The sequence below is a fragment of the Canis lupus genome, chromosome 11 (assembly GCF_011100685.1).
Source record: "Canis lupus familiaris isolate Mischka breed German Shepherd chromosome 11, alternate assembly UU_Cfam_GSD_1.0, whole genome shotgun sequence".
Lineage (NCBI taxonomy): Eukaryota > Metazoa > Chordata > Mammalia > Carnivora > Canidae > Canis > Canis lupus.
In genome coordinates, this window is record NC_049232.1 from 21,130,469 (window position 1) to 21,153,197 (window position 22,729).

Consider the following 22,729-nt stretch of genomic DNA (forward strand, 5'->3'; position numbering starts at 1 on the left):
TGCTCTCTTCTTAATAAAGTCTTTAAAAATAAAAGCAAAAATAAAGTTCACATACTCAACCTCTTTTACTCACTTAGTTCACAGCAGAGATCTGCCCAGAGACCTAAAGCATCTTGCAACCCAGGCGATCTGAGGTTTATCTGTGGGCTACATGTTCTGATATTCATAGGCATGAAAGTCTTAGGACTTTTAAGAAACTACTATTGAGGACCAATTAAAGTCTACTAATTACGTAAAAACAAATCTTTAGCAGTAATACAAAAGCAGCCTGTTTACAAGTATATAGCCTTGGGATGCCTGGGTGGCTCAGCTCAGGGCATGATCCTGAGTCCTGGGATCGAGTCCCACATCAGGCTCCCTACATGGAGCCTGCTTCTCCCTCTGCCTATGTCTCTGCCTTTGTGTCTCTCTCATGAGTAAATAATAAAATCTAAAAAAAAAAAAAAAAAAAAAAAAAAAAAAGTATGCAGCCTAGTGCCATCTGTTAATTTTGATCTGACTTGATGAAATCATTAGAATATCTAAATTATTCTGAGGACCTACCAAGTTATAGCATATCTTATCCTGACAGCACTTATGTGTCTACATGGTAGACATGTAGAACATGTAGACATGAAAGAAAAGGAACTTTGGCAGGACAGATCCTGAGTGCTCTTGGTAGGCAGACTTTCATGGTACGTCAACTCCTTTGACTCGGACAGGGCAGATAATCAGCCTGAGAACTGTGATCCAAAGGTAGCTACAGGAAATGAAAGCATGTTTCACATGTATCTCTCTCTATCTGTGCCTCTCTCCTCCAATTGAGATGGTTTTCACCAGTGAGTTGGGATTCATCTCTTACCATCAGTGGTTCTACCATGCTTGGGCAGTTCAAGAGTGGGAGAGAAGTACCCCTGATCATTATTCAAGAGAAAGATACTGCATAATAGGAGGGAAGTGTATCAGATTAATAAATATATAATGCGAGTACTTTAGAAATGTCATGAGCTCTACCTTGGGAAACAATGTCAGTTTGGAGTGCACAGTGAAATCCTATGAAGAAGAGATTGTTGTTCTGTCCAGTAAAAATACTATGAGCCACACATGCAGTTTTAAATAATCTCATAGCCTCATTTAAAATTTAGATGAATTTTTATAATACATATTTAATATATCCAAATAGATCCAACATGTCAGAAAGTCATCACTTTAACACCTAATCAATATAACATTTAGATATTTTACATCTTTTCATAGTAAGTCTTTTTTTTTTTAATTTTTTTTTTTATTTATGATAGTCACAGAGAGAGAGAGAGAGAGAGGCAGAGATATAGGCAGAGGGAGAAGCAGGCTCCATGCACCGGGAGCCCGATGTGGGATTCGATCCCGGGTCTCCAGAATCGCGCCCTGGGCCAAAGGCAGGCGCCAAACCACTGCGCCACCCAGGGATCCCCATAGTAAGTCTTAAAGAGCTATTGTATATGTTACATTCACAGCTTGTTTCCATTTTGAGTAGCCCTATCTTAAAAGCTCAATAGTCACATATGGTAATGACTAGGACAGTACAGCTTCAGAGCATCTTAGTTATGGTACTAATAAAAACAGCATGCAGGGATCCCTGGGTGGCGCAGCGGTTTGGCGCCTGCCTTTGCCCCAGGGCGCAATCCTGGAGACCCGGGATCGAATCCCACATCGGGCTCTCGGTGCATGGAGCCTGCTTCTCCCTCTGCCTATGTCTCTGCCTCTATCTCTCTGTGACTATCATAAATAAATAAAAATGTTTAAAAACAGCATGCACTGAGAATTTATTTGCTGGACACTGTTCTCAGCTCTTTACACGTATTAACTCATTGAATCTTCCCAACAACCCTATTAAATGGGCACTCTTAGTATCTCCATTTCACTGATAAGGAAGCTGGGTTCAGAGATGTTAGCTCAAGTGCCCCAAGATACAGCCAAGGTGGTTCCAGGGCTTGTGGTTTTCATTCCTCTCTTGCCTAGGTCTACCGTTTCTCTCTCTGGTAGGATTTTTTTTTTTTTTTAAGATTTTATTTATTCACAGGAGACACATACAGAGAGACAGAGACATAGGCAGAGGGAGAGGGAGAAGTAGGCTCCTGGCGGAGAGCATGATGGGGAACTCGATTCCAGGACCTGGGGATCAAGACCTGAGCCAAAGGCAAATGCTCAACCACTGAGCCACCCAGGCATCTCTCTCCAGTAGGATCTTGATGAGTGGTCATAAACAAAGTGCTGCTCTGCTGGGGATCCCTTTTGCCCCACTTGCCAGTAGAGTTGTTGGAAAAAAAAGCTGAAAAAGATGAAGCTATGAACCCTTTGGTTCCAGGGAAAGGTCCCTGTGTGCCATCACTTTAGTCCATCTCCAAGAATCCTTCATCGCCACCAGTTGGCTTTAGCCCTTTGTATTTCACAAACTGACAATGGTCAAGGGCATGAACACAATGACAACTTGTGATCCTGAGCATTTTCTTCTCCAACCATGCAATGATTTGCCAAGTTTACAGCACAAATTTTCCTGGCAAATGACACAATGAAAGTTGGGCACATTAACCTTTGACTTTAACAAACTGTTTTCCCCTTTTTAAAACGTACAAATGAATTCAAATTTTCTACATTGAGGCAAAACTTTCAATTGCTTATTGACAAGTAGACTAGTCTTAGTACTATCTAATGAGGTACTTTAAAAAAATCTTAAATATGGCATGCAGTCCACATACTGGATATTCTCCTGCCTTAGAAATAAGTCCACTTTTTTTGTATATATTTTTTAAAGATTTTATTCATTCATGAGAGACACAGAGAGGCAGAGACACAGGCGGAGGGAGAAGCAGGCTCCATACAGGGAGCCTGACATGGGACTCGATTCCCAGACTCCAGGACCACGCCCTGGGCTGAAGGCAGGCGCTAAACCGCTGAGCCATCCAGGGATCCCGTAAGTTCACTTTCTTTACCCAAAACTGACCTGACCTCAAGGATAAGGTGGAGAAGTCTAAGGAAGCTACCAAAGAGGAACATATAAAAAGTTCTTTGCAGATTACAAAGGGATTAGAGTTTGCTCTAGTTTTCTAATCAATTTTCTCTAAGTTTTGAACAGAGACTTTACATGGGACTTTTCATATGCCTTCATCTCTACTCCCTTCCACTGCCATTAGAGCAAGTGATTATCAAATATACTCCCAGGGACAAAGGATAGGAGAGTTTAGAAGATGAGTGTGAATAAATTTGGGGGTAGTGGAGATTGGCTGCGAGAGCCAGCAGCACCCATGAAAAAGGAAACCTAAACCTGCTATGGATGGGGATGTCAACAAGACACTACCTGAGGTGCAGAGAGAAGCCCGGGAAATATCAGGAAATAAAGATGCTGTATACTATAGAAGGCAATGGTGCCTGCTAGGATGCTGAGTATTGACAGAGTCTAGAGATACCACAATTAGACTCCAGTGTACACTCCCCTACTCCAAGCAGCTAGGTGAACAACTCCACCCCAGTAGAGGAGAATGAAGGTTGATTCTGTGTAAGTATGTAATCAAAGAGGCTCCAGACAAGTCAACTCCAGGTGTGGTGGAGATTGGGGGAAGGGGGGTGGAATCACCATATGGGGATAAGAAGATTAGGTAAAAGCCCATAGTCCCTTGCATTACTGAGGTCTACAACCATCAGCTGCAGTCTGTATTTTGTCCCCTCTTCCTCCCATCAGAAGATACAGTAATTCTTCTGTGCAGAAACCTATAGAAACCATTAGAAGCCTCAAATGCACAAGCCTTAAATGAAAACAATTCCTGCCCTCTCACCCAGATATTCCCATAGCTTTCTAGGGCCTTGGACTTCTAGATGCACAACAGAAGATTTCTTGGAAACACCTCTAACACGAAAGGGAAAGACCAAACACACAGAACTTTTAGTATTTTTTTTTTTAAAGATTTTTGAGAAAGAGTGCAAGCATGCATGAGTGGGGTTAGGGGCAGAGGGAGAAGCAGACCCCCACTGAGCAGGGAGCCCTGGGATCATGACCTGAGCTGAAGGCAGACCTTAACCGACAGCCACCCAGATGCCCCCAAACCAATAGAACTCTTAAGAAATATGAAGAAAACCAAAAGAACCAACAAAAGTTATAATTAAGACACAGCTCATGTGGATGGGAATATGAAGCCAGGGAATGGGAGAAGTTTTATTCTCTCGCGTCACCACATGCACCAGAGTTTCTTCTGTCTAGAAGGTTGCAACCCTACAACCTCAGAGGGATGTGCCCAGTAACAAAAATCAAGAACCCACGGAAAAACATGCCAAGTTTTTCACCTCTAAATCCCCATCTCCGCTGCCATAATCCAAGTCAGCATCCTCTCTCCCTTGGATGCTGACAAGAGTCCCCTAAAGCCATTTTCATGCTTCAGACTAGGTTCTGCCAAACAACTGCACATGTGACATAAAGAGTGATCTTTAAAAAAAAAAAAAAAAAGTGAATCCAACTATTTCCGGTCCCTGATTTAAGATTGTCAGTGGCTTCCTAGCCAATCCCTTTGTGCTGGCTAAACAAGGTCTTTATCATCTATCTGGTCAGTCTGCTCTTCAATCTCCTCTCCTCCCACTCCACTTGGCATTCCACCCTTCCCTCCTTTCCTACTTGCCAGTCACACCCAGTTCTTTCGGTTCTGAGAACACAAGCTCATTCTCACCTCAGTTTGTCCTGCCTAGAAGCTCCTGATGTTTGTATGTTGCCTGTTCCATTCCACTGTAATATAAGCGTCATAGGAACAACTACCATGTTTATCTTATTTACCACTATTAAACCACTTAGAGGAGTACCTAACGTGTGGTATATGGTCAATATGTACTTCCTGAATAAATAAAACTATAGTTTAAAGGATTCCAAGTTTCAAGGGTAGGAGTGAAATGGCAGAAGATGAAAAAGTATTCAATCATTAATATAAAAATATCAATATAACAAAACACCAGGGTCTATTAAGACTTTGATGTTGGGATGAACATTTCCCTTCAACCAGTAGGTTTCAATGTGTGTGTGTGTGTGTGTGTGTGTGTGTGTGTGTGTGTGTATATATATATAAAAAAATCTATCAACAACAATATCCTTGTTGAGATAGCATGCTACAGTTTCACAAGATATTATCATTGAGAAAACTGGACAAAAGATAAACATGGTATCTCTGGTATTTCTTACTATTGCATATTTATCTACAATTACCTTAAGTTTTAAAGAATTCCAACCTAAAAATACTATTCATTCAGTCTGCTTATGTAGTATCACCTCAAAGTATATTCTTCCAAAGAATGTTCTCTGGTGATAAAAGCTCACTTTTGGAATTTAGAGTAATAAAGGAAGTTTCTGTTTCCGGTACGTGATATATTTTTCCTGCAGCTGAGAACATTAGACTCCGTTCTTAACCACACATAGCACCTGGCCCATAGTCTGTGTTCGATAAATATTTATTCAGTGAGCTATTTCTGAGAAAGCCAAAATGACCGAGGCACAGACTGTGAACTCCTAACAGTGTCCGTCATAGCATTCCAAAGGGAAAGACACCAGCACCAAAGACAGATCTGTAAAGAACTGTTCACGTAGCACTTCTCAAGCAGTGTCTAAAATACTGTTGACTCTTACCCACATATATTACTCAATAGTTACATGCTAGTTGCATTACATATTCAAAAGGGACAAATACTTATAGACGACCTAAAAAAAATCCCATTTTTTAAAATTTTTTTTTTTTTTTTTATGATAGTCACAGAGAGAGAGAGAGAGAGAGAGAGAGAGAGAGAGAGAGAGAGAGGGGCAGAGAGAGAAGCAGGCTCCATGCACCGGGAGCCTGACGTGGGATTTGATCCCGGGTCTCCAGGATCACGCCCTGGGCCAAAGGCAGGCGCCAAACCGCTGCGCCACCCAGGGATCCCCCCATTCTTTAAGTACTGAAATAGCCCTGGTCTAACATATTAGGGCCCTTTCCAAAGATTAATAAATCTGTGCTTTGGGAAAGACAACTGCATCAGGAAGTAATTAAACACACAGAGAGCCTACTTGACCTGTCAATTCTGGTCAAGAATGAAGTGTTTGAACCCTCTAGTTGTGTTTTTTTTTCCTTCTATTTAGAGAACAGTTAAAAAAAAACATGCTGTTTGATCCATTAAGATTTTATGTATTTATTCATGAGAGAGAGAGGGGCGAGACACAGGCAGAGGGAGAAGCAGGCTCCATGCACGGAGCCTGATGTGGGACTTGATCTCTGGATTTCAGGATCACACCCTGAGCTGAAGGCAGACACTTAACCGCTGAGCCACCCAGGTGTCCCTAACAGCATGCTTTTGGCCAGGGTTCTTGTGTTCGTTCTCTGTCAGATAAATAAAATCTTTAAAAAAAATGTTTTGGGGACTAACATCCTCTAAAATAATATCTGAAGTATTTTCATTTCACTTCATTTATCATTTTATAACTTACAATCCTTAAATTACCAATGTAAATGATTACTTACAATTTGGATATAAATCAAGTTCTGAACATTTTGCTTTTATCATTTGTATAACCATGAACACTTCCTCCTTTACCCACCCCACCACAGAGTAGCTTTATTCCCCCCCCTCCCCAGACTGTCTAAACAGTCTAAACCAAGTCCAGTGGCTGCCACCCTTGAACCTAGTTAGTAACACACCAAGTATTCAGTGTAACACAGGAGTTGATTTAAACAGATAAGGAACAGGAAACCCAGAGCTGAAGTAAAACTGGCTCCTGACATGCCCCATTGTTCTTTGGCATACTAAAGCACCCATCCCATTAGGTGACCTCCTATCTCATCTGGACTAAATACCAAAGCTGAATGCATCTCTTTAAGGCACATGTAGCCTCATCCTTGAATTTCCAGATTTCAATCACCATTGTCCTTTCTCATTTCTTTTCTCAAGCGGCAGCTTTTCTAAGAGTAACTAAAGAAAAACAGGTTTCATTTGAAGGCGGTACTTGGGAGACTAGTGTATATCCTCCTGTGCTGCGCAGAAGAGAATTTTTTCAAGTTTAAATTGAGCAGATTTATCATCCCTTAGTATTAGCACTGTCCCATGAATGAAGAAACTAGATTAACAAGCAACCCCCCCACCAAAAAAAAAAAGCCCAAAATAACAGGGAAGCCAAACTTACAGTTCATGCTATCACAACACCATTGTAGCATCTAAATACTATACACAATTAAGTCTCCTTTAGAACTTACCTCTAAAGATGAACTACTTTTCTGCCCCTAATTTTGGCTTTAACCCTAACACTTCGCTTCTATCAGAACTTTTTTTTTTTTTTCTAAACCTTCAGGTTGCAAACCATATCCCTACTCAACCACAGAACTAGACCATGAGGGGCTCCCCGGGTGGCTCAGTGGTTCAGTGCCTGCCTTTGGCCCAGGGCATGATCCTGGAGTCCTGGGATCGAGTCCCACATCAGGCTCTCTGCATGGAACCTGCTTCTCCCTCTGCCTGTGTCTCTGCCTCTCCGTCTCTCTCATGAATCAAAACACAAAACAAAACAAAAGAACAGGGGATCCCTGGGCAGCTCAGCAGTTTGGCACCTGCCTTTGGCCTAGGGCGCAATCCTGGGGTCCCGGGATTGAGTCCCACGTGGAGCTCCCGGCATGGAGCCTGCTTCTCCCTCTTCCTGGGTCTCTTTCTGTTTATCATGAATAAATAAATCTTTGAAAAACAAAACAAAAAACCAACTAGGCCATGAATAAAAAAAAATCCCTTTTTTTTGGGGGGGGGGTTTAAGTTTAGTTTGAATAATGAGGAATACTTTAACATGATACATATTTTATGTGGTCCACTGGAAAACAGCCATCTTTAAGGGAGACTTAACCTTCAAGTAAGTTCAATTGTATATCGCCACCGTTACTCATGTTTTTTTTTTTAACACCCTCAAGAATGACAGAGGACCAGACAAAACCCTTGAAACACCATCTCTTAGACTGGCCAGCCTCATTTACGACAGAATAAGAACGCCTTCAGGTTAAACAACAAGATGGCAAAGTTACTTGGAAACTGAGCCACCTAAAACCTCCCCTTGTTTCAGTCTTTTTCCTTCACGTTTTTGAGAGAAACAGAACGTACGCACGTAAGGGCGAGGAGCCGAGGAGAAACAGATTCCTTTACCAACTTAGCCACCCAGATGCCCCAGGCTCTTTTTTAAAAAATGTTTTTGAGAGGAAGAAATCATGAGCAGCTAAGAGCACTCCTGTCCGTTTGTGCAGGCTTGTGACATGTATGGAAGATGGCACACCAGGAAACAGAAAAGGAAATTAAAAATTCTATTACCAGTCACAGCAAGAATACTTAGAATTTAACAATATCAAGTGCAAAACTTACATTCGAAAAGTGCAGAACATTGTTGAGAGCAATGAAAGACGACCTCAATCAAAAGGAAAAGCTTCCCATGCTCAGGGATTATAAGACTTAACATTGCTAAAATGCTAATACTTCCCAAACTGACAGATTCAACACAATCCCGATCAAAATCCCAGCTGGCTCCTTAGGCAGTAAGCACTAACTACTAAGAAAAGATTTACAAGAATGAGAGTGCAGGGTGGTTGGCTGGCTCATTTGGAAGAGCAAGCTACTCTTGATCGTGCAGTTCTGAGTTCCAGCCCCATGTTGGCTGAAGAAATTACTCAAATAAAACCTTAAAAAAAGAATTAAAAGTACATCTTGCATTTAGGAGTTACTTTGGTTTGTGTATTAGGGTGTTAGAAATGCTGAAACAGGCATCACTGCATTAATCCTAACTGTGTACCTCTAGGGCTCTCCCAAGGTAGGATTTATTGAAAACCTACATATAAACCATCATATCCAAATGGGCCTGTTCTGTAATGTAACCTCATCACTCCCAGGTTAGTTTAATGGCAACACTCCCAAATCCACCTGGAAAAAATGTATGGGGTCAGTGATGGTAGCTGAGGGAAATCTGCAAAAACAAACAAAAAGGAAAAAATGTTCCTTGACTTCCTTCCGTGAGGTCAGAGGTTTTAAATACATAAAAGAGAAAATATTCTAAAAATCTTCAACACTGTCATCATCTTGTAAAAATCTGCAAAACAATTTGTTAAAAAAAAAAATAGGACAAATGTTGGGGTTTATGTGAGCCACCCTATTTATACGTTCCACCTGAAGAGCTGAAATAGCATATGGTACACCCATCACACTAACAAATGGACATAGGTTATGTGCTTACAGTCCCAATAAATACCCTTCAACAGGTTTCAGGTGGAGAAGCTAGCTTCTCTTTTACTCTAAAAAGACAAAAGTTAAGCCAAAACTAGCTTATAGGTATGCTTCTCCCTCCCAAAAGACCATTTGAAAGCAATCCTTTAAAACAAAAAAGGCACACACATGGTAAATTTATGCCACAGAGAGGGATTTATTCTTCCAGGAAATAAAACTATAGCACTCAACTATTTAGAGCTGCAATTCCATCCAAGGTTTATGTTAAGATGTTTCTTTTCACTCAAAAACAAGACTCCAAGAAAAAAAAAAAATCGCTCAGGGAAAAAAGTTGAAAGCCCTCCAAAATTATTTTGTTTACATCTGGAAATAAAGGCAGATGTTACCACTTTACACTGACAGGTGCCACACCATGGGTTCATCCACACAGGCTCCTTCTTATACAACTCGTACTGCACTTAAAGTGATTTGACACCCAGAACTCTCCCTTGAAGGCACAGATAGGCGCTCAGGACTTCCTCTGCTGAAGAGGCTCAAAAGCTTTCATTTCAAGAAGCCTATGTTAACGACAAGTGCACTTAGTGGCTATCATATCTTCATATTCTTTGTAAGCAATTGAGCCATCTGGCTCAATGGTCAAAACACTGAGAGGGCTGTATTTGGCAGGTACGCACGATGGTCTTGGCACTGACGAGTTGAGCTTCTCATGGATGATGTTCTGCACCATGGTGTGCACTGGCGAGCCATATCGATGTCCAACTGCCCTTGGACAGTCCCCTTTACAGTATCGAGGGTTGTATCTGTGCGGGGCCACGATCCAGTTGTCCCACTTCAGCTGACTAAAGCTCAGCCTGAAGTCGTGGAGCTCACACTCGTGTTGGGGGAAAAGAAAGTGTTTCAAGTATTCACTCAGATTGAAAGAAGCGGGAGCCAGAGGCTTGTGCAGTTCCAAGCTGACGGTGTCCTGACCTCTCCGGTGACGGGAAGATCTTCCACCTTCAGTCGATTCCTCTCCTATGGGACAGGCAGACAGACCTCCCTTCTGGTCAGCCCTCTGTGAAGATCTCCTTTTATAGTGAAGGGAATCCCACCTGTGATGAGCCTGAGCACTTGTGTCATTCAGATATAAAAGCAGGGATGGGGGTACCAGCAGCGTCCTATTCCACGGCCCATCCTGTGCCACAGGATCCTGCTGCTGGTTTCTCACACAGGTAAAATTTACAGACATGTGAAGACTTCTCTTGTGCAAGGCCACTAGAGGCCGGAGAGCAGTGGTCACATCAACCTCAAACCATTTGTATTTCTTTTTCAATTCAAACTGTGAGTTAAAGGTCAATAAGGATGGAGCTCTCTGGGGGGTCCAGCTAGAAAACTCTGGCTCTTTGATCACCAGGTGGCACAGACATTTAACGGCAGAGGGGAAAGAAATGGAATTGCTGAAAGAGTACAGCAAACCCGACTTCAGTAAGTGTTCAACGGGAGGAACACGATCCAGGTTAAAGAGCAGGTCCACAGGTGGAACAGAGCCTGAGAAGAAAAACAACCTGCCAGTAGTGCTTGCATACAAACACAACATAACAAGCAGTCAAGGCATTTGTCCTTGTCATGTGCTTTCTCCCTTCTCTTTCCCCACTTCCCCCAGTCTTAAAGAGGAAGGGGGGGGGGGGGAGGTGAGTCAGAGAAAATACCTGCTACAGGTACCACGCTAACTGCCAGAGTGCCCAACCTAGCTATTTTATCAACAGAAAGTCTGAATGGCTTTGGTGGTGAACAACCATAGAAAATCATTGTTTCCCAATCTCAATCATTGGCTCCAAACCTAGAAGCAGCTAATAAATACTATTTTTCTCCTGGAGAATCTCTAGAGAGAAAACTCAAACACATTTATTGGTCTTGTTAAGACGACTTTTTAAGCCCTAATGAACAGAATCAACGAAAAACTTAATGGTCTAATTGGGAACACTTGAGAATGATAACAAATGGAGGCTCTAAAGCCACTGTAATAAGACTTTGAAAAAGGAGAAAGGGTTTTTTTTTTTTTTTTAAGATTTTGTTTATTCATGAGACAGAAGGAGAGAGAGAGAGAGAGAGAGAGAGAGAGAGAGAGAGAGAGAGAGACAGGCAGAGGGAGAAGCAGGCTCCATGAAGGAAGCCTGATGTGGGACTCCATCCCGGGTCTCCAGGATCATACCCTGGGCTGAAGGTGGCGCTAAACCACCAAGCCACCGGAGCTGCCCAGGAGAAAGGGTTTAAAACAGCCACAGCTGACCTGTTGGGTTAGAACTGTTTGTGTCAGGGGCACCTGGGTGGCTCAGTGGTTGGGCATCTGCTTTTGGCTCAGGTCAGGATGCCGGGGTCCTGGGATGGAGTCCTGCATCAGGCTCCTCTTCAGAGAGAAGCCTGCTTCTCTCTGCCGGTCTCTCATGCATAAGTGAATAAAATCTTAAAAAAAAAAAAAAAACAGTTTTGGTCATGAGCTAGTAAGAATGTAGAGGGATTTTTGTTTTGTTTTGTTTTTTAAAGCACTGCTCCTTTCTCACATAGGACTCCAAAGTGCTGGGTCAGGTTGATGACCAACACCTGGTTCTTCAGAGGACCTACTGTTCCAAATGCAGACTTCAGTTTTCCTCATATAAAGCAGTAAAATCCTATTTAACACAATAGATACTTCGGTAGCTAGGAGATGTTTTAGACACAGTTCCAGGTCAACACTGATAGAATGGTAAGAATAAGCCAAGAGAGGTCAAAATACCTGGTTTCCAGTCTGAATTTTGTGACCTGGATAAGAAGCCAACCTCCAGCCACACTCTGTTCAGCTTTTAGAGCTGTTAAGTCTCTTCTAGCTCTAAAGTTCTACCATAGGAGCCCCCCTTATTCCAGGAGAGCATTAGGAAGAAACAGTAAGATCAAGTACCAGATTTGTTGCAATGTGGATACTGAGGATCATGCAAAGTAATATGTAATTCGAGGAGCAAGGCCCAGCTCCTTTCTAATAACTGCAACACAGACAAGTCTATCATCTTCCCACCACCCGTTAACCAGTCTGCTCCTACACACCTGTCGCCTGGTCCCCAGGAGCCTGCGTGTGCTGGGCACAGGACGTGAAGAGTCGAACAGTGTTGTAAAGAGGGCTTCTGTTGGATTTAGGGATCCCCTCCTTGGTAGCACAGGCCTTATAGAGCCTCTTCATGTAGCGCAAAGCTCTAGGCGTGCCACCTTGCCCATCATATAGAACCTTGAAAAGAGGAGAAAGGAAGCCAGATCTGTCTCTTCCATCTGGAGGCCGCAGCAATGACCAAGGCTCAGCCACAGATTCCGACTCAGCTCCAGCCGCCGCCCGAGCTTCTCCTCTCGAAACTTGAGAACCAAGACTAATAGGAAAACACAGCAACGTTAAGCAGAAAAACCAAAGGAAGAAGTTGCTGAGAAGTGCCATGGCCTGGAAGAGCTAGCCAGGGATGCATTTCCCCATATCAGTCTTCTTCCTAAAAGCCCGGAAGTACCTAGGTTGGTCTCTTAAATAAATTTTAGGTGTGGGGGTAGGCTAGGGTCACTTCTGTAATCAACCTCAAGGACGCCTAGCTGAAGACAATTTTTGTCAGCTGTGCATCAAACTGCTGATACCGTCCTATTTATCTAATTTGTCCTCATTAGATACAAATGTATCTGTTATTTCACTTTCCTCTCTCCCTTTTCGAGGCATTTATTTAAAACCTCTTCAGTTATTGTTATGCCAATGGACTAGTTATGCAAACTGAAAGGCCAACGGAATTGAGAAATGATCATAAAACCAACCATTTTTTTGAGATTAGGATTCTTAAAAAGTTCCTTAGGTACTTGCTGGGACTTCCAAAGCAAGTGGGGAAGCTAATTATTCATGATGATATGAAGGTCTGTTGCTATGTAATTTATTGGGTTGTTCCCTCTTCCTCTCCCTTCATCCTCATCACCTCCCCCACTGCCAGGTGGTTAGAATAATTACTTACTGCATATTGCTTTGGAGAGTGAGGAAAAAAGTCACAATTGACATTAAAACTCCAGAGAGCAGAGAACCTTTGGGTTGCCCAATTCTCAGGGAGCTTCCTATGGATTATGTACTTGGAATCCTGCACTATGTTTTAATAAAGGACATCACTTTTAACCTTGACTCATCTTTAAATGTAAGATCTTGATCCTTTACTTTGGTCCACACATTCATCTACATAGACTTGGGTTGAAAGATTTGAAGATGTTTGCAGGGTTTTTTGTTTGTTTTGTTTTTAAACTTAAATTCTAATTTTTAATTTAACTTGCTAGGGTGTTTTTGTTTTAAGGACTCACGTTCTTGCAGCTGAGACAAAGCTAGAGCTGATGTTTTAGGAACAGGAGACTGAGCTGTGCCGTGAAAGGCTGAAACGAGGGCTTATCCGGTGCCACCCGTAAGGAGACCGTGCTGGAAGGACGTCAACCCGCGTTCAGGGCACAAGATTCACGGGCACTCTGTGCGGTACCTACTAGGGTCATGAAACTGAGGCAAGTCTGCGAGTTTTCAGTTCGATTGCGTGCCAAGGCGCCCTGAGCCCCGGCTGGGAGGCAGGGTCCCATAAAACACCTGCCCCCTGTTGAGTGACAGCGTGCTCCGACAGCACACGCGGCGGGCGGGCAAGTCACAGACTCCGCGCGCCGAGCAGAGCGGCCGGGCCCGCAGCAGCCTCCCGCCCAGGGCGCTTCCCGAAATCCCGAGGCGGCCGCCGGGGCAGAGGAGAAGCGGGGGCGCACCGCAGCGCGTCGGGGCCGGACTGGCTGCGCGGCTCCGAGGTGGCCTCGGCCCCGCCCCCGCCATTCCTCGGGGACTCCGGGGGCGCCACCGGGGGAGACGTTTCTACCCAGGCAAGCGCACGCCCGCCAGAGGCCTGTCGGCCCGAGGCCGCCGAGAAGGCCCCACATCACGTGCGCGCTCCTGGTGCCGGCGTCGCCGCTGTCCTGGAGAGAACGGAGCCCCTTCAACGCCCGGACTGGAGCGCGGAGGGGCGCGGCCGGAGGTCACTACGTCTCTTTGTTCCCCGCGGCCCCGGCCGCTTCCAGCGCGGCAGGAGGCAGAGGGGAAGCGCCCCCGGGCCCCAAAGCCCGCTCCGTACTCCGCGTCCCGCGCCGGCCCCGCCCACTCCCGGGGCCACCGGGCACAACACTTCTCTGCGGAACGGGGAGCAACGGCGCCTCCCCCCGGAGACGGCCGGAAACTGGTATCCCCCGGAAGTGACTTCACGGCCTCCCGGAAGTGACGGGCGGACGCCGGCGGTTCCCGCGACGGTGGAGGGCGAAGTGACCCCTGTGCGGGAGTGAGGTGGGTCGCGGGGTCTGGGTGGTCACCAGGGAGGGTGGGGGCGCCGCGGCGGCGGGAGCGGGAGCGGGGGCGCGGGCGGGGGCGGGGGCGGCGCGTGCGGGGGCTGAGGCAGGCGCCCGTCCACCCTCGGTCTTGCAGGCGCCGCCGCGACCATGGGCCGCGAGTTTGGGAACCTGACCCGGATGCGGCATGTGATCACCTACAGTTTGTCGCCCTTCGAGCAGCGCGCCTTCCCGCACTACTTCAGCAAAGGCATCCCCAACGTGCTGCGCCGTACGCGGGCGTGCGCCCTTCGCGTCGTGCCCCGTGAGTGCCTCGGCCGGGTCGGGGGATGCTGAGTGACAGCGGAGCCCTCCCTCGGGGAGCCTCCGTGGCGCCGGCGCTCTGCAGCCTGCCCCGCACACGCGGTTTCTCACTGGAAGCCCTCGCCCTAGTGTATTCTCCTCCCCCCCGCCCCCCGCCCGTCCTACAAGGGAGCAAACTGAGTCACAGACCAACACTTGGTCCCTTGTGTGGTGCCAGCATCTCCCTCCGAGGTGGCCACTTCGTAGCGATGAACTGTTAGGCGTTAGCGGATAGGGATGGCGGGAGCACAGCGTTGTGAATCGGCACACACACACACAAAAGCCACAGAAGTGACCACTAGTTGTTAAATGGCAGAGGGGAAGCGCCCCGAATGTAAATGTTACATTCAGGTACATGTTACCTGAATTATCTCATTATCTCGTTAACGTTTTTTGTGTGCGTGTGTGCAATGGAAGAGCGAGGAAAGGTTGGGTGACAGATTTTCCTGGGCTGGCCCTTTCTTTTGGTCGCCTGTAAAATGGGTGTGTGATGTAACCTTAAAAGATTTGGGCGGCCTGGGTGGCTTGGTTTAGCACCGCCTTCGGCCCAGTGCGGGATCCTGGAGACCCGAGATCGAGTCCCACGTCAGGCTCCCTGTATGGAGCCTGTTTATGTCTCTGCCTCTTTCTGTCTCTCATGAATAAATAAAATCTTTAAAAAAATTTTTTTATCCGTGAGACACACAGAGAGAGGCAGAGCCACTCTCAGAGGTAGAGGGAGAAGCAGCTCCCTGCAGGGACTCCATCCCAGGCCTCCTGGATCACCACCTGAGCAAAGGCAGAGGCTCAACCACTGAGCCGCCCTCGTGCCCCAAACCTTCCTTGACCATCTGGTTTCAAAGTGGCTTCTTGGAAGCTAGAGACAGTAGGGTAGAGCGTGCAGTGAGTGGGAAAAGACTGACACCCTGGGCTCACTCCTGTCATTTTTGATTTTTAAAGCGTTCATAGCGTTTTACCTTGTCTACACATGGGGAACCCAGGAATTTGAGAAATCCAAGAGGAAGAATCCAGCTGCCTATGAAAATGACAAATGAGCCACTCATCTGGATCGTAGTTCCCAGTGTCTGGACGACTTGAAGAAGTAATAAACTTATTATGGACTGCACTGTTGTGATTTTGCATTTTTGTGAGCAAGTCCTTGGTGTGACTGCTGCTGCTCAAGCTCATGAACTCCCCTTGTCGCATGAGTCCTGAAAAGTTTGGCTACTCTCTGAGTTGGGTGAAGGATTTGGGCTTAGTGTTTGTTCTATAATCTGCAGGAAATAAGCAGCAGCTACTCCTGCAGCTGGTCACTTGTGGGTGGCATCAGCTGTGCAGTTGGTTCCCAGGGGTCTGCTCCTATAGTAACCATAAAATCCGGTAGCTATATTGTAATTACCATGTGTCAGGTACTCAGCCCTTTACACAAATAAGTGCTTTTAAACTTCACAACTGCCTTTGCATTAAGTATCATTGTACTCCTTCTGCAGATGAGGACACACGAGCACAGTGAGAGTAAGTAATTTGAGCAAAATGACACAGCTAACGAATGGTAGAGTCTGTTACTAAAGTTTTGGCTTTTTTAAAGATTTTGTCTATTTATTCATGAGACAGAGAGAGGCAGAGACATAGAGGGAGAAGCAGGCTCCCTGTGGCAAGACTGATGCGGTACTCAATCCCAGGACCCCAGGATCACAGCCTGAGCCAAAGGCCTACTCTCACCCACTGAGCCACCTAGGAGCCCCTGAAGTTTTTGCTCCTAAAGCTGTCCTAGACAGGCCTTTCTTAATCTGAGGGGAAGGAAGTCAGCTATAAAGGAGGGGAGAGGTCTCCCCTTGGTCTCTTAAGTTAAACTGCCTGTGTTTGTACCAGGTTGTGCTCATAGTGGGTTTTAGTCACATATGGTCCGTAATGCTTAAAATATTTACTCTGGCCCTTTATTGAAAAGTTTACCCCCGTTCTAGAGCCTTTGAATTACCTTTTTAGTAGAAAGGTAACCCTTTTTCCATCACCAGGAGATGGTAGAAGTAGGTGTTGGTAGCTTTATACTTCTGGTTCCCTGCTCCATTTCTAGAAACTTCCTCACTTCTGCAGACAACTGCTTGCTGGGCCGGAACAGCAACTTTTACAGTGTAGTTAAGTTTCTGTCTGTATATTTTTTCTTATTCTAATGATTATTATCTTTTAGGAACCAGAGTTAAAATACTTCAAAAAGATGGTGCTATAAATTGCATTGAGGGGCACCTGGGTTGGTCATTCGATTGTGTCTGCCTTCAGCTCAGGTCATGATCCCTGGGTCCTGGGATCCAGCCCTGCTTTGTGGCTCCCTGCTCAGCGGGGAGTCTGTTTTCTCCTTTTCCTTCTGCTTCCTCACTGCTCATGCTCATGGTGTCTCTCAAAATCTTTTTTTTTTTTTTTTTTTTAAAGATTTTAGGGATCCCTGGGTGGCGCAGCGGTTTAGCGCCTGCCTTTGGCCCAGGGCGCGATCCTGGAGACCCGGGATCGAATCCCACATCGGGCTCCCGGTGCATGGAGCCTGCTTCTCCCTCTGCCTGTGTCTCTGCCTCTCTCGCTCTCTCTGTGTGACTATCATAAATAAATAAAAATTAAAAAAAAAATTTTATTTATTCATGAGAGACAGAGAGAGAGAGGCAGGGACACAGGCAGAGGGAGAAGCAGACTCCATGTAGGGTGCCCGACGTGGGACTTGATCCCAGGTCTCCAGGACCACACCCTGGGCTGAAGACGGTGCTAAACCACCACCCGGCTGCCCTCAAATAAAATCTTTAAAAAATTGTATTGATTGGGAGGTAGGATAAAGAACTTCTGAGTTGGGTGACCTTGGGTCCATTCCCTTTATCCTGTGCTTCACTATATGATACAAGTAACCTGCATTCCTGAGCTTTGACCTTTTCACAGGTAAGGTAATCTTAAAACCCTAGGGTTGTGGTAATGGTGAAATAAGTGATCTGTAGGTCTGGCAGGCGTCACAAAGGACCGCTATAATAAAAACTCCAGCCTCACCCAGCATGGTCTGGCTCTCTTGGGCTCCATCCAAGTTTGTTGCCAGGGTTTACCGCATGTTTGTGTCATAGACTTGAGAGTCCAATGAAGCTGTGGACCTGAAGATGTAAATGTACCACCCATCCTTCACTTTGCATAGTTTGAGCAGGTTCAGGCGCCAGGGAAGGGCCCTGCCTTGACGGGACATTATTCTTTCTCTCTGATTAGCCCCAAGCTTCGGGGAGATGGCTACCCTCTCCCATTTTGGCTTCATTTTTACCCCAAGACTATTCCTGATTCCTTGGTGCCTTTGGAGATTACAGCTCAAAAGCAAACACCCTTTCTCAGCTCTGACCAGGCATCGAGTCCAGGTCTGAATCCATTTTCTCCTAGGAGCATGCTGAGAAGACCCTGCTGTAAGCCCTTTTATGTGCTGAGCTGCTTTAGAAGAAAATGGTGAAAGTCAATCCTAAACCTGTCTCTCACCAAAGGGCTTTGTTCTCTGAGCTGGGGGGAAGGGGAGGCATGGAGCCTGTGTAGTGGGATAATGAAGTGGGTGGGAGGCTAGAATGTGGGGAGTTGTCCTAGCTTAGTGCTCCTGTACGTGATAGGGGATCTGGGATTATTTCAGGGACCAGTGGATCTGGCAAAATCCATAAAGAAAAAAACATGGGTGAAGTCTCAAGGAAGAAGGGGACCACTGCTGTGGGTCCCAAAGCCTAGAACCCTGCACTTGGAGCCTCCAGGCTTGGGTGTGGCTCCTTTCTCTGCTCCCGGCCACAGCCACTTACTCATTTAGCCCGTTTTGACCTCAGCAGCACCCTGCCCCCAGCAGGGCTTTTATCTCTGGGCTGTACAGGGTGGCAAAGTGAACTTCAGTTCGCCAACCAAGTTCTCGCGACGCAGGCATCGCCTGTGGAGGCCCGGAAGTCTGTGCCATGTCCAACCAGCAAAAAAGCAAATACACTTTGGCCCTTGAAGTTTTACCTGGAAAAGTTTTTCATTTCAGAGTCTTTAATTTTTTATTAGGCATATCCTGCTCAGGGATAGCAAAAAAACGTCTCCAGTTACTGCCAAGCTTTTAATGGTCTCCTCTCCACCTGGAATGTATTTCAAACTGCTCAGGTAGCTACACCCTTTTCCTCCCATTTCATCCTATGCACTTAACAGCAGAAATCCCTGGGTGTTATCCTAGAGTTACTAAGCTAGAAGCTATCAAACATGCTTCTCATTTCCTTCCTGTAAATTAATTACTTGAACACCTAATGTCAGTGCCTGAGAGGCCTCAGATCTACTCCCATGTCGTTGAGAGAACACAAGACTAAAGCTCAAAGGGAAAGTGCTGGCTTGTGGTCAATTAACCTAGACGCCCCCTCTTGCCTCTCAGCCAGGCATTCTTTCTCCTATGCCTGAAACTGTTAAAGGCTGCTGAGACCTTTCTGCTGGAGGAAGGAGTATGTAGCTGTGTTCATTCAGCAAAATACTTGACTGTGGAGAGCCCATGAATTCTTCATATTCATTAATTTCAGGAATAGGATTTCACAACTATTCAAGGGCTATGGGATGGCTGTGGACAACTGCTGTTACTTCAGCTAATACTGTCTGGATGCTACTTTGCTTTTAAAACTTTGATTTTTGCTCCATGTTTATTTTTTAAGATTTTATTTATTCACGAAAGACACAGAGAGGCAGAGACACAGGCAGAGGGAGAAGCAGGCTCCATGCCGGGAGCCCGATGTGGGACTCGATCCGGGGTCTCCAGGATCACACCCTGGGCTGAAGGCAGGCGCTAAACCGCTGAGCCACCCGGGGATCCCCTCCACGTTTAATTTAAAACAATGACAGGTAACATAGACCTATGTTGAAATACTTTTCCTAACTGCTTCCTTCCTTGGACAGTAACGGGTTTTTTCTTTTGGGGGTTGGGGCGGCATGCAAGATAGAGGCTCAAACCCCAGAGGCTTCCACAGTGTTGTCACACTTGTGATGATGAATGGTACTTCTTTCCCCCTATGCACACCATAGCCTCAGGCCCTTTCCTTGGCTGGGGTACTGGCTATATAAATGAACACAGAAGGCTACTTTGATTTTGCTTGAAGTACAGGAAGGCAGAAAGGATTAAACATGGGGAGAAAGTACCCATGTTTGGAACTAGTTTCCAAATGCCATTTGGCATCTCCCTCTTAAGAGCAAGCTGGCACTGTGGCTGCAGACCCAGCTGTGTCTAGGACATCACGTTGTTCAGTCTCTTATCTAATCAGGTTTGTGTTCTTACCCAATGTTCATTAGGTCATCACATATAGCTTCTTCTCCACCCCACAAAGGCTCCTAGTTAAGCCCCTAAGTGGGGTGATTGAGCATCCAAGCTCAGGGGTAAAGAGAAAGAGCAGCTGACTCCTCCTGCCTCTCCACGTTCCTTAAGTGCAAGCAGTGGTGTCTGCCTCTGGGCTTGGCTCCACGGTCCTAATGGACCTGAACCAGGACAGACAGAACTGTGGAGTCATACCACCCTTGCCTCCTGTCCCAGTTCTGAGGTCCACCTTACCAACCTCTTCTCCCTTGACAAGAGGACTGGTGACCATCCTGTTCCACCTTCAGTTGTGCCTCATCTCCACTTCACCTTGTGGAACAAGCAGGCTCAAACTACATATCCAACTTCTGAAAATAAGGGCTTTGCGAAGAAGTTATCAGTCAAGCTTTGAGAAAGACACCAGTTAGAGAAATAATCTTGTTACATTTGTCTTGTTGGCTCATTCTTCCAGGTCATAGGAAGATCTGAAGTCCTATAAATCTTCCTGAGAAGTTACACCTTTCCCCCAAATTTATTAAAATGTCCATGTGATTTAATGAGTACCCACACCTCCTCCTGACTTAGGTACATGCACTTTCTTGTTTTAGCAATCTGCAGCACTTCCTACTTAAGTTGATGGACGTTTTGGGCTGTAGTGATTGAAGTTCAGCCCTACGTTAGCTCCCCAAAGCTGCTAGAAGGCTATGCTCCACAGGGGACCCCAGCCAACTACTGGGAGGAGAGCCCATAATTCAAGGATTGCATTGTGACTTGTCACCATCAAACAATCCCACTGGTTTAGGAGCTCCTTAACTCCTCATTCACATTTTTAAAAACAAAGAATCCACCAGTACTATCATTCATTCTATTCACCCACAGTTCAAGTCCCACACCACTCATGATGGCCTTTCCCTTGGGAGAAGGCAGGTAGATCACACTTTCAACTTGCCACAGCTGGGTCCATTCTTCTAGGGAGACGATCTGGAGCAGGTAACTAGCATGACAGGCCATCTATACAAAAGGGGGATCTGCGGCACTGTTCAATCACACTTGGCTGGCATAACGTCCCACAGAGGGGAGGTAAGGCCCTATCCAGTTGCCTACAACACAAGAGATTGGTGCTTCTTTCCCAGACAAGGCTGAAAGGGGTCAACCTCATTATGAGAATTCTATTTTGATTACAGTGATCTCACTGAGCTATTTTGGAATCAAAATGTGGCTAGGTGCCTGGTTTCCCTCAGTGGCTTCACGTGGCTTTCAAAGGTAAGTAGGGGGTTGTGCTGACTTTTGGTGAAAGGGTCCAAGCCAGCAACACCATCATCCAAAGTCCAGATGAGGGATCAGTAAATACAACGTGCCTGAAAGGCAAGCCTTGAGCACATTCTTCTGGTAGACATTAACTTATTAAATTGACCCTGATGGCAAATATAAACTTTGCCCCATCTCACTTGGCAACCATAAAAGAAGTGAATTTCACTCTATAAAAGGAAGTGGGAGCTGCCGCTGGATTTTGGGATCCAACAACCTCCATTAGTCAAGATGTGGCACCTCAAACTCTTTGCAGTGCTCATGATCTGCTTGCTGCTGTTGAACCAGGTAAGAGATGGATGTGCAAAGACTGTGGTTGGGGGGAGGGGGGGACTCTGCTCTGGAGTCTACAGCCTCCTGGGGGTGATCCTTTTCCCAGGGTGTGTGGGAGGGTGTATGTTTCCATACCTGAGGCTGATTGGTCTTCGCCCTACAGGTAGATGGCTCCCCCATAATGGAACTGAGTTCAACCAAGAGAAGGCCACGGAGAATGACCCCATTTTGGAGAGGGGTTTCCCTAAGGCCCATTGGATCCTCCTGCCGGGACGATTCTGAGTGTATCACGAGGCTGTGCAGGTATTCTACAAACCTGAGAGCAGGGCAGAGGAAAGAGCAGCACACACACAGACCTAAGAATAAAACTGGGCTGGCGATTGCCTGGGCTTTAGTGGGGAGCTCCATGGCAAATCCCCCAGGACTGCAGAACCAAGAACAGCTCCATACAGATACCACCAGAATGGTGCTTTTCCTTTCTGCAGTTTGTCCTGAGGCTGGATAGAGCAAACAGAGGCAGGAAATGCATCAGAGGTGGCTGGCTCTGGGCACTGCTAAACCATTGTCTTAAAAACCACCTTTTCTTTTCCTTTAGAAAAAGACGCTGTTCCCTAAGTGTGGCCCAGGAATGATGTCCAACCAGGGGAAAGGAGGACAGCACTTACCTACCACAATGCTCCGTTCTATGGAATATTGATTAACTGCATTTTGGCTGGAGACACTTAAATGAAGCAATCTTGTATTTTTAATATTTAAAGACAGATATGTGCTTTAAACTGGTTTCCGTTTCTTCTTAGAATGTTATGTGGATATGCATTGCTAAACTTTGTTAGAGTTTATTTTTCTATGTATACTATTAAATGTCTCAAAAATTTCAGTCTGGAATTCAAGCTTTTTAGGAGAAAATGATTCATTCTGTATGTTACAGAAAAAGAAAGAACAAACAAACCAACCCAGCATTGCCTAAGAGCAGACTTCTCAATCTGCAAAGTACAGTGAAGTGAACAT

General features: G+C 45.7%; 3 protein-coding genes across 3 annotated transcripts; 2 read left to right on the forward strand and 1 right to left on the reverse strand.

Moving 5' to 3' along the window:
- Positions 1-9,763: 9,763 nt before the first annotated feature.
- GDF9 (growth differentiation factor 9) lies at positions 9,764-12,637 on the reverse strand. The gene is made up of 2 exons (NM_001168013.1): positions 12,259-12,637; positions 9,764-10,728 (listed from the first exon to the last, which is right to left on the reverse strand). Exons 1-2 carry the CDS (start codon positions 12,635-12,637, stop codon positions 9,764-9,766), a joined length of 1,344 nt encoding a protein of 447 aa, NP_001161485.1.
- A 1,725-nt stretch (positions 12,638-14,362) lies between these two features.
- On the forward strand, positions 14,363-15,973 carry UQCRQ (ubiquinol-cytochrome c reductase complex III subunit VII). Its single transcript, XM_038552145.1, has 3 exons — positions 14,363-14,524; positions 14,663-14,830; positions 15,808-15,973. The coding sequence occupies exons 2-3, from the start codon at positions 14,677-14,679 to the stop codon at positions 15,900-15,902; spliced, it is 249 nt and encodes an 82-aa protein (XP_038408073.1). The 5' UTR covers positions 14,363-14,524; positions 14,663-14,676; the 3' UTR covers positions 15,903-15,973.
- A 5,478-nt stretch (positions 15,974-21,451) lies between these two features.
- On the forward strand, positions 21,452-22,598 carry LEAP2 (liver enriched antimicrobial peptide 2). Its single transcript, XM_038552149.1, has 3 exons — positions 21,452-21,736; positions 21,885-22,024; positions 22,317-22,598. Exons 1-3 carry the CDS (start codon positions 21,680-21,682, stop codon positions 22,351-22,353), a joined length of 234 nt encoding a protein of 77 aa, XP_038408077.1. The 5' UTR covers positions 21,452-21,679; the 3' UTR covers positions 22,354-22,598.
- Positions 22,599-22,729: the final 131 nt, after the last annotated feature.

Excerpts from the sequence above, each read along its gene's own strand:
- GDF9 (NM_001168013.1), bottom strand. The coding sequence starts at position 12,637 with ATGGCACTTCTCAGCAACTTCTTCCTTTGGTTTTTCTGCTTAACGTTG. Across the intron at positions 10,729-12,258 it reads TCCTGGGGACCAGGCGACAG|GCTCTGTTCCACCTGTGGAC; the intron begins GTGTGTAGGAGC and ends TTTTCTTCTCAG.
- UQCRQ (XM_038552145.1), top strand. The coding sequence starts at position 14,677 with ATGGGCCGCGAGTTTGGGAACCTGACCCGGATGCGGCATGTGATCACC. Across the intron at positions 14,831-15,807 it reads CGCCCTTCGCGTCGTGCCCC|CGTTCATAGCGTTTTACCTT; the intron begins GTGAGTGCCTCG and ends TGATTTTTAAAG.
- LEAP2 (XM_038552149.1), top strand. The coding sequence starts at position 21,680 with ATGTGGCACCTCAAACTCTTTGCAGTGCTCATGATCTGCTTGCTGCTG. Across the intron at positions 21,737-21,884 it reads GCTTGCTGCTGTTGAACCAG|GTAGATGGCTCCCCCATAAT; the intron begins GTAAGAGATGGA and ends TTCGCCCTACAG. Across the intron at positions 22,025-22,316 it reads TGTATCACGAGGCTGTGCAG|AAAAAGACGCTGTTCCCTAA; the intron begins GTATTCTACAAA and ends CTTTTCCTTTAG.